Source organism: Merops nubicus, unplaced genomic scaffold (genome assembly GCF_000691845.1).
Source record: "Merops nubicus isolate BGI_N331 unplaced genomic scaffold, ASM69184v1 scaffold41830, whole genome shotgun sequence".
Lineage (NCBI taxonomy): Eukaryota > Metazoa > Chordata > Aves > Coraciiformes > Meropidae > Merops > Merops nubicus.
Window position 1 is genome coordinate 4,810 of NW_008585624.1, and position 10,127 is coordinate 14,936.

Consider the following 10,127-nt stretch of genomic DNA (forward strand, 5'->3'; position numbering starts at 1 on the left):
AAACACCAGTGTATTCCACTGCAAACAGTATGCACCCTTTGGTTTTAGTATTCATTCACTTCAAATATATAAATACGTTAAAATAAATTGTGCTCTGGGTGGATATCTCAGTCCCTAAATGCTATAGATATGGTGGGAGGGAGAGCACAAGCACAGGCACATTGCCAGATTGCCTGTTTCATTCTTTGTGGACTGATTCCAGTTTCAGAAGAGAGAGGTTTGTATGGTCCTCCCTGGCCACTCAAAACTGGGCGCTTACAGCATCAGTGAGGTGGATCTCTAACGAGTTTCTCTCCCTAAAGTGTAATGTGAACCCTTCCACTTCTGGGCAGTTTGTCTTGCTGTAACACTGCTGAGTCTTTCTTGCAGCCTATGTCAAGGATTGAACTTTCCAAATTATCTGTTTCAGACGTTGAGAAAGAAAGGACTTAATGGCTGTGACAGTCCAGACCCCGATGCAGACGATTCAGTAGGTCACAGCCCTGAGTCTGAGGACAAGTACAGAAAAATTAATGAAGATATTGATCTAATGATCAGCAGGCAAAGATTATGTGTAAGTACTCTGAGCTCCCTCTCATTTTTTTTTACTTTTTGATATTTCTCTGAACCTGGCAGGCATTGAACAAGAAAGAAAACAAAGGTTGTGAAAGCCCCGATCCTGACTCCTCTTACGCTCTCACCCCACGCACTGAAGAAAAATACAAAAAAATTAATGAAGAATTTGATAATATGATCAAGAGCCATAAAATACCTGTAAGTACCAAAGGTTAGATGGCTGTCTGCTGATAACTGCTGCAGTAACAAACCATAACCCTTTCAGTTCTGGCTTCCTAAAGAAAACATTTCAGCTGGACACAGGCTTTAATAGCCCAATATAGAACTAAACACTGTGGTCAGAAAATTGCACACAACATATTTTCCTTCCAAGTCTGTACCTCTGACACACAGACAAAGCCTACTACGGGTGAAACCTACAGAAGGAAGTGAAATATACAGATATACATTATATTCACTTGATTTACAGAACTGCTTTACCACACCACTCACCCAAATTGTACCTAAAAAACGATGATGGGAATCTTTCTTTGTGGACAGGCGAACAAACCCACAGGATACTTTCTGTGGTGATATAGAAAAAAATGATGTAGAACTGAAATTCCTTGATATACAGCAATTAGTGCGTTCTGTGCGTGTCACTCCAGTTGTCAAGTGTCTCTGCTAAACTCAGTTGCAGCACTGAAGGGTTACAGCTACTTGCTCGCTGCAGAGAAACAGACTGCATGAGAGCCTAATGGCAGGATTCAGACATGTTTGTGTGTTGGGGTGATTTTACAGCTTTACCAGAGAATTTGCTTTGACCTCATCAGCATTTCTTTAATGCTTTAACATGAGCTAAATTTTGTGTTAACCAAGTCAAAATTTCTAACCATCAGTCATATGCCTTGCCAGATATCTAAGAGAAATAACTCTGCATGTGCTATTATGTTTGCACAAGACATACAAGGGGAGAATATTATGTTTAATATTACGTTTATAAAGCTGAAAATAAAATTAAAAAAAAAGTGGAGATTTCAAGTTTATATTTGGTCATTCCTCCAAGAGTGTGTGGAAGAGAAAGTAACAAACCAAAGGTTTTCCCAGGTATAATGAGGCATCTGAGTTTCAATAAGTAACTGGTTGCTTCTAAAAGAGATCATTTGGATGTGCTCATTCCTCATTCCCACAAGCAGGGTGTATGGTTAGGTGCCAAAAAGGATGTCTGTATGCCCAGAATGAGCAAAGTCTCCTCTGCAGTTTGGGCAATTGTGTGTACAAAATCTGATACCTAAGCTGAGGATATCTCGTAAGGACGCCCAGATTCTGTCTCATGCAATCTAACTGTTCTTTCCATTCATTCTCAGCAGAAAGTTTTTCACTCAGTTAAAATTTTAAGTTCTCACATCATGGCAAATGTAATTTTTTGGGGAAAAAAAAAAAAAAGTAAATTAATCATAAAGACTTTCCCTGTATAGCAGTCAATTTGATAAATTAGTATTTGGAGTGGCTAGTTAAAGCTGCCTGACGTGTATATAATATCAGGGAGGAATACCTATATGTATTCCTTTTTTTCCTACCTCCCTTTTTATTTGCTTCTTTTACATAGTTGTTTTTTGTCAGGAAAAAAAAAAAAAGCTCTAAACCTGTCACCATGAATTTGGTTTCTTGGGATGGAACTCAGTTTGACAACGATGACTGCAACATTTTAGGGTGATTGTTATATGCTGGAATGCTTAATCCTTCTTCACGTCAAAAATCTTACCAATTGCCACTCCTTTCCTCTTTCAAGGATGACCTTTGGCTTGTTCAAAGCAAAGTGGCAGAATTTTCAATCAGTTGGTATTTAACAAAGTTACTTTTCCACCTTAAAAATTCTGTTTGCCATCGTCCTTCAGATCCTCTGTTTCTCTCAAGGTTCCTTTTTTTTGTTCCAACAAAGCAGCACGTCATAACTATTTGAAATCTTAAGACATGAAAAAGAAATTGGAAAAAAAACACATTCCTGTGGCAGGGAGTTCTATCATTTTCTTTATCCCCATAAGCATTTGAGAAAATAATCTTTTTTATAAAACTAGGAGGGTTCTAGGGATTAGGAACAACAAAGTTAATCTAAACACGGTGCATCACTTTTGTCCTCCCCAAAATTAATGGATTTTACATCTGGTGGCTTTCAGGAAATGTAACCTTTTGACATCAAATACACTTCAGCTGTTATCTTGGTGATATCTTTGTTTTCTGAGATGTATTTTGGGTATAATGTAACTTCCTACCTTGCAGGGATGCTACAAGGTAGAGTGTTTTATCTTTTTGTGAAAGTACTTCAGAGGTGCTTCAGAGATGCAGAACTGCAAGACGTTAGCATTTCTTTTCATGTAAAACAGGATATCCCTTTTCTGAATGCTTCAAACACAGAGCTCAAGTTCTGTGTGCTCCATCGAGCTCCTTACCACAAAAGGAAGAATCAGTAGATGTTCTCCCTTAATGCAACAGGAGCTCCTTTTTTTGGCATAAGCTGAGATGTAATGCCCAAGATGGAGCTCAAAGCTAGCACATAATGGAAATCTGTAAATTTTGTGTGTATTTTTATTTATACATATTATATATTACATTGTATACAATAATATCCTTAATGGTACAAATCAGTGTAACTTCAGGGAAGCCAGAGAAGTTATATTCATTTATTTATGATGATCAAAGGTAGCCAAGAAAGTTGAAGGGAAGAAAGCAAAACTGAACAAAAAGTCACCAACTAAAGTCATTAAATCACTACTTGCAAAATGTGTAAAACAATGCAACGCCTGTGCCTGGTCTTCTAACAGAATAAAGCTGCTGCCAAATGAAGACAAAATTGGCTTTTGCTCGTAACAACTAAGGCCAATAATGTTTCCTCAGATAAATTCCTGGGGATAAGTATTTATATTGTTCTAAAACATCTGATAATAATTAGACATTTATTTGTAGTTTTCATAAGAGTGATGAAAGCAGAGGAGACAGAAATAGTCTACTAGGAGAGAGCTGTGAGCGTCTCTGTCTCTGAATAAATGAAGGCCTGGTTGAACATGGGAGGGATAAAAACAATATTGAACACAGAATGTTTGGTCCATTAGTTTCCAAGGGTTTTGAGTCCCCAACGCTTTGCTTTGCACAACATACTACAGCTTGTGGAGCACACATCTAACAGTGTGTGTGCTGGACACTGGTGGTGTCCTCTCAGGTGAGACATCTGCCCTCTTTGGGATTTGTATCCCAAGCAGAAAAAGCACAGGGGAAAAAAAAAACACAAAAGACCACAACTAAATATGGCAAGTGACATACACAAGACAGTAAGTAAGGTTTTTTTTTAAATCAGTAAATGGCAAATAATGCACCAAGGCAGCAGGAGGTGCTTATCTGTGCCCTGAATTGTTTGACCAGTCCCTGGCATGCTTTTGGCACCGGCCAAATAATGTTCTCCCAGACGATTTCTTAGCTCTGTTTGGTTGTTAGGCCAAGCCAGGAACAATTCCCAATTGACAGTTTATATGTAGTCATGATATTTTTGAGGTTGAGAAAGCCTAATAGTATGGACTTCTCTGTAGCCTCAGATGGCCTCAGTTTCTAGGCAAGTTTAATTTACTAATATAGATATTACGCAAGTGCTTCATCAGCTTCAGTATCACCCATCAGGCCCAGCTGGAATAGATATGCCCCGTGACTTACCACCAGGAATGACTGCAGAATCTGCAGGAGGCTGCAGTTCTTGGTGAAGGACATATAAGACTGCAAAGAAATTTGGGCAACCAGGGCAAAACTGTAACTGGAGACTTGTTGCTTAATACTGGTGCTTAACCAGACAAACTTCTCTCTCTTACCTTTGACTATTGAGGAGAAGATATAAAAAGTACTGTATTCTAGATATTGCAAAGCAGAGAGTAAAATAACTTTGCTGTGATCCAACTGCCTATGAAGTGCCCTGTAAAAAAATGTAAATATATACAGACAGTAGATAAATGAGAAAAATGAAATAATTTCTACAGAAACTAAGAAAAAAATTTAACTCATTTATAAATATAATTAGTTTTTCAATCACAAATTGAAAGCTGAGTAACTGCTTCAGCAATGTTTGTATGTCTCAGTGATGACTAGTGAGACTTGCAACCGCAAGAGCCACCAAGACTGGAGCTCTTTTGTGCAGTACTAATGCAGGAAAAGATCCCAACCCTTGAAGGGTTTGTTTTGTACATGGAAGAAAGTCAGAGCATAATGATGAAAGCAGACAAGCCCACTGAGGCTTGGCAAGACCTTCAGGTTTGCATTTGTACCTGTGTTTTAGTTTAGATATCTCAACAGAAACTGGGTTTAAGAAAAAAAGTTAAGAAGATAGAGGCAATATTGCTGTGTGCTCAGACTCAGAGGGCACAGGTCTCACAACAGAGGTGAAGGAAAGTGCTCCCCAGTGGGTGACTGACGTGGGCTGGCACCTGAGCAGGCAGGATCCTGTGCTCAAAGCCACCAGGCAGCGAGAACTCTGCCATAGCCCTGAACATTGCAATAACCAGAGAACCCATGTTGGCTTATTCATGTCTCACATCATGCTGGAGACAGAGATAAGACATCTACCTTGATGTGAGTTCACTGGCTAAAACCTTTTGAAAAGGCAGAAACCAGCATCAGCAGCTGACTTTTGGCTGCAGGAGCACCCATGCACTTCAGGCTTACGTGGGATTTAGGAACACCTTCACTGTGGCCAGTGAAGAGAGCATCTTGCTTGGAAACATACCTTCAGGCTGACAAAATCTTTCAGATTATGCTATGTGAACCTGTTTCCACGGAGCTGAGACCTCAGCTATAACATACACCCATAGCCCTTGTGTGAGGTACTTTATAAATTTCCCTTTGAGACAAAAGTCACACATGCAGGTAGCAAGCTGGACTTCAACTGTAAGCACATCTGCAGGCAAAAAGAGACTGCATTTGAAAGAAATAAAGGACATATTTCAACCATTATGTGTTTCATCACATAATCATTTAGTCTTTTTTCTGTTTGTGAAACACAAACATTGGCATGTCCCAGGATCCTGACATAGACCTCAGAGCACGTGCAGATTTGCTCTTTACACACTGAACATGTGTATTCTCAAGATGCCTCTGGTCCCCTTCCCACCTCTACTTAAACCAATGAACTCTGTGGAAAATATGGTCCTTGGGGTGCACTTCAGCTTCTCAGCAAAGGGAAATGAGTCCCACCATGCAACCCCATGGCTGGGCAGTGATGAGAGCAGGTTCACCCACTCAAGTGCCCCACCTCATCTCAGCTGTTCTGCTACAGCCACCTCTCACAAAACCAGGCCATGGGCTACGTAGACAGTTTCAGAGCTAAATTAACACCTTGAAATAAGTCCCCAAGGCATTTGTGTAATGTATCCTTCACATCATACCCTGAGCTAAAATCCTGCTGTGTGTTTCAGTGGTTAAGCAAAATGATTCCTCTATATTTAGAGCAAAATTATGTCTGGCTCTAGAAAGAGGAGAGAGGAAAAAAGAAAAAAAAAGGAAAAAAAAAGGCTAACAGTAATTTGATGGCCAGCACTGTAATATGCAGGGCACAGCCAACAGCTCTGGCCAGCCAGAGAAGAGCTGTGTGGGTGGCACAAGGTCAGGGTGCCTCTGTTGCCTGACACAGCAGATTATGTGTCCAGCTCTCAACATACTCCCTCTAGGTCCTTGAAGACTTACCACTGCTATCAGCTGCCAACAACGAAATTAAAATCTGATATTTCCTCCCTCTGAAGATGTTACAGGGCTGGTTTAAAGAATTTTTGATGGGTTTAAACTCTTGAAGCTTATAGGATTTTTGGATGGCAAATTAAAGGGTGCTTCATTTACATTCAAGTATTGTAATATTAAGAATGCTGTCAGGTAATTGTGAAAAAGTATTTTTCTGTTGACAAAGGAGAAATTAATTATTTTAAAACAGAGTAAATTAAGTATGGTGTTCTAATATATCCAAATGTCACCACAGTCATAAATTTTAGAGAAGTTCAGGCAACTGCCATGCAAGAAAACCTCAACCAACAAACCCACCAACCAAACAAGAACTGAGCTGAGCTTTCTAAGAGCATAATGAGTATCTGATACTGCATCTCCTCACACCCTTTGTCAGAGTGGCCCGTGATAAAATGGCTCAGAAAAGGATCCTGCCTTACAATATTAAAACAATATACTGAAAAGACATCACCAAACATCACTACCCCCTCAAAAACAAACAAACAAACAACACAAAGTACCCAAAGACTCATGTCTATCTGAAGTTCTTATATTCACTACCTGTCCTTGAGAAGAACTTCACTTGTTTTAGGACCCTCTAAGCTAAGACAGAAACTTTAAAAAAAAAGCAATTTACTCTGTTAGTGCCTTCAGCGTGATTTGGGATCATTCTGGTTGCTAAAGCAACATAAGCTGAAATTAAAGCTTTCCCTTTTGCATTCCACCCCTTCTAATTTTTCTCCATGCAATGAAGTCATCATAATCATGTACCTTTGATCTTGCAGTCATCTGTGACACTAGATTAAGTTATCACAAGTGAACAATTACGACTTCACAGAATGAAAGAAAAGAAAATTAAGCTTCAAAAAGCAGGGTTTTGTTTTAAACAAAAAAAAAAGAAAAAAAAAATAACTTGCCAGTTCTTACCAAAAAGCTGCATTTAGGGAAGATGGAATCATGATTTGAAAAATCATCTTTAAAAGTCTGGGTAACTCTTTTGAAACTCTTCTCTTTACTCTTGGGGAGGAGGGGAAAAGCGTAAATATTTTAACCACCAACTACACAATATTTGAACCAAATATAGAGCAACAGTACGTGAAGGCTGTTGTGCTTCTGTACTATTCTTGTCTTTGTTTTCCTTTTTTACTCGTACAGGCTGTTCCACCACCAAACTTTGAGATGCCAGTTTCTATCCCAGTGTCCAACCACAACAGTTTGGTGTACAGCAACCCAGTCAGCTCGCTGGGAAACCCCAATCTTTTGCCTCTGGCTCATCCTTCTTTGCAAAGAAATAGCATGTCTCCTGGCGTGACACATCGGCCTCCGAGTGCAGGTAACACAGGTAGGCTCTGTTCCATCCTATCCCTTTTAAATGCTCTTTTATCAGTTGCTTCTCTGCCTCAGGTCACTTGAAAAGGCACTCGGAGAAACAAGGATTCTGCTTTTACCAGTCGTAACGACCTAACACAATATTGCTGTGTTGAAAAGTCCAAAGAGCCAAAGGGGTTTCTGTTCCCAATTTAGAAAATTTAAAAAAAAAGAAAAAAAGAGTTCTAGAAAAAGCTGAATATTGACTAAGACTAAAGGAGATCAATAAAGGATAAAAGGGCAGACAATTTGCTGTTTCGTAATAAGGGCAGTTTGTCTGCTTAATTCATACAGGAACTCACTATAGCATAAAGCTTAAGGGGGCAGGGGAGAAAAAGTAGCCAAAGCAAACAAGCTGAAGCAAGTAAAATAGGACAATCGTTACTTAAATCGTCAGTCTGGAGGCTACATGCAGAATTTGTTATTTTTTATGCATTCACAAGTTCCTTGATGGGAGAATGTTGTTTCAGCTCTGTACTTGAGTGCCTGGTGCAGCAAGAGGCTGTGCTTGGCTCTGGTGGTGAAGAGGGCTCACCTCTCAATAGGATAATTGGGGATTAAGTTCATTCAGTCTGTCTGGCTGAAGCAACATCACAATCCTTAAGTATGCTGGGTTCAAAGAGCCATCTGAGGTCCCCAGGAGCAAAGAGAAGTTTTAAAAATCCTCAGGGTGAATGTCTATGAAAGGCTGAGGAAATTAAAACAAAAAGCTTTGTAAATATGCGTTATAGCTTCTGAATTACGCTCAGGAGCTTTGAGTCCCTTCCTGCCAATCCTGTGTGGAGGACTGTGCTTTTCTGACTCATACTGAACTGAAGATGGTTTTCAAATGAAGGGCTACTGTACATAACTCAAATATAATTGATTTTTTATATTGTCCTTGAAAGGCAAATGTCTCGTGCGGGTAACATTAAACATTACGGTTTTATGACTGTGGGTCTGTTCCAATGCCTGCTGAAGTCAGAGGAAAGAAGTGGTGGGTACTGGAGCAGGCTGTTTGAAGTCAGAGAAAATGTTTTGAATGTTTGCCTGTTATAATTCATCGTGCTCACTTGCAGCATTTCATTTCAACCCCCTAGGTGGCCTGATGGGTGGGGACCTCACAACCGGTGCAGGCACCAGTGCAGGTAAAGAGAAAAGAATTTATATTTATTTTTCTAAGTGAACAAAGGGCTTCCTTCAAAGGCTGACTCCTAAAATAGCTCTATATTGAAGGTGGGATACTAGAAAGTGATCGGCATGGGTTTATTTCTCCCAGCTGGGGAGTGGAGAGTTCATATTTGTGCTTCCCTTGTTGGTAGGAAGAGGCATGTTTTCAGCAATGTCAAAAATCTTGCACCTCAACAAATTCCAAAGGTACAAATGTCTGTTTTCCTTCTCATTAGCCTTTCCAGAAAAACTTTTGGAACCGTTGCATAGCGCTGTCCAGGCTAAACTACTGAGACCAGCATCATAAACCCTGATCCTTTCTAAGTCAGAGAAAGTTTTTCCCATTGACTTTAGTGGAATAGGTTTTTCATTTTATGAATTTAAGCTTGAGTAAAGATTTCAATATTGAGTCACTCATTAGACTTCGATCTAGTGAGCACAGATGTAATTTCAAGCCCTTGCTCTAAGACCAGCGCTAGCCAGCAAAATCTGTTAGCATTTACTTAAATAATCAGTAATTAACTTAAGCTTAGTTTCATGTATTTGCTTAAGTGCTTTGGTACACAACAGGGAAAGGATTTTCAAAATACCCATGCAGAGAAAAAGATTAGTCCCTTTAGTCCTGCTCCCATAGAAGTAGTGGGGACTGTACTTGCTAAGGTTTGTGTTATCAGAGCAGTGTTGTCAGAGTAGTCCCCTTTGCTCAGTAACCTCAGTGGTTTGTTAGCTATGTCAGCAATGTTGCATTATTACAAATACGGATTACAAAAGACAATGGCCAGATTACTGTTTCAGTTTGAGAAGTAAACACATATGTTCGAAGAAAATAAGCTGAGTGGTAAAACCTGGAGCACATCCAATTTCACTGGGTTAACTGCTCTCGGAAAGAACTCTATGGAAAAAAAAAAGCAGTTGGAAGACCGAGGCTGATACATATGCCAGTTTTGACGTTGTCTCATAAAGTTACTTATAAAGAAACTCTGGTTATTGTGATCTTAGGTCTTCTCCCCCTGTGTTAGACCACCCCCCCTTTTATCTTCAAGCGTAGATGAGTCACAGATGTTTGTGTGATGCATTTGTGATAAAATTGTATCAGAAAGGCAGCTTAAACGCATGCTGAAGATTTGAGGGGTCATTTTTTATTAGTTTTGGAGCAGGGAAGGCAGACCATGGGAACATAGCTATCAGTCGCCTTTGTTCAAAAAAAAAGGAAAGAAATGATAGAAAATTATAGTTTTGTTAATTACCTTTTGTTAGCCTGTGAAATGCAGCTAAAGGAAGATTCATCCTGGCAATGTTTGCTTTTCATCTCCTTTTAACCTCGTGTA

General features: G+C 39.6%; 1 protein-coding gene across 1 annotated transcript in view; it reads left to right on the top strand.

Annotated features, from left to right (window-relative positions):
• Positions 1 to 409: 409 nt before the first annotated feature.
• The window catches only part of MEF2C (myocyte enhancer factor 2C), a gene marked incomplete at its 5' end in the record, with an annotated part of 26,391 nt that continues 16,673 nt past the window's right edge, over positions 410 to 10,127 (top strand). Inside the window, 3 exons of the mRNA XM_008947970.1 lie at positions 410 to 553; positions 7,438 to 7,624; positions 8,730 to 8,777. Of these exons, the coding sequence (XP_008946218.1) occupies positions 410 to 553; positions 7,438 to 7,624; positions 8,730 to 8,777 (379 nt within the window). The remainder of the gene's footprint in view (positions 554 to 7,437; positions 7,625 to 8,729; positions 8,778 to 10,127) is intronic.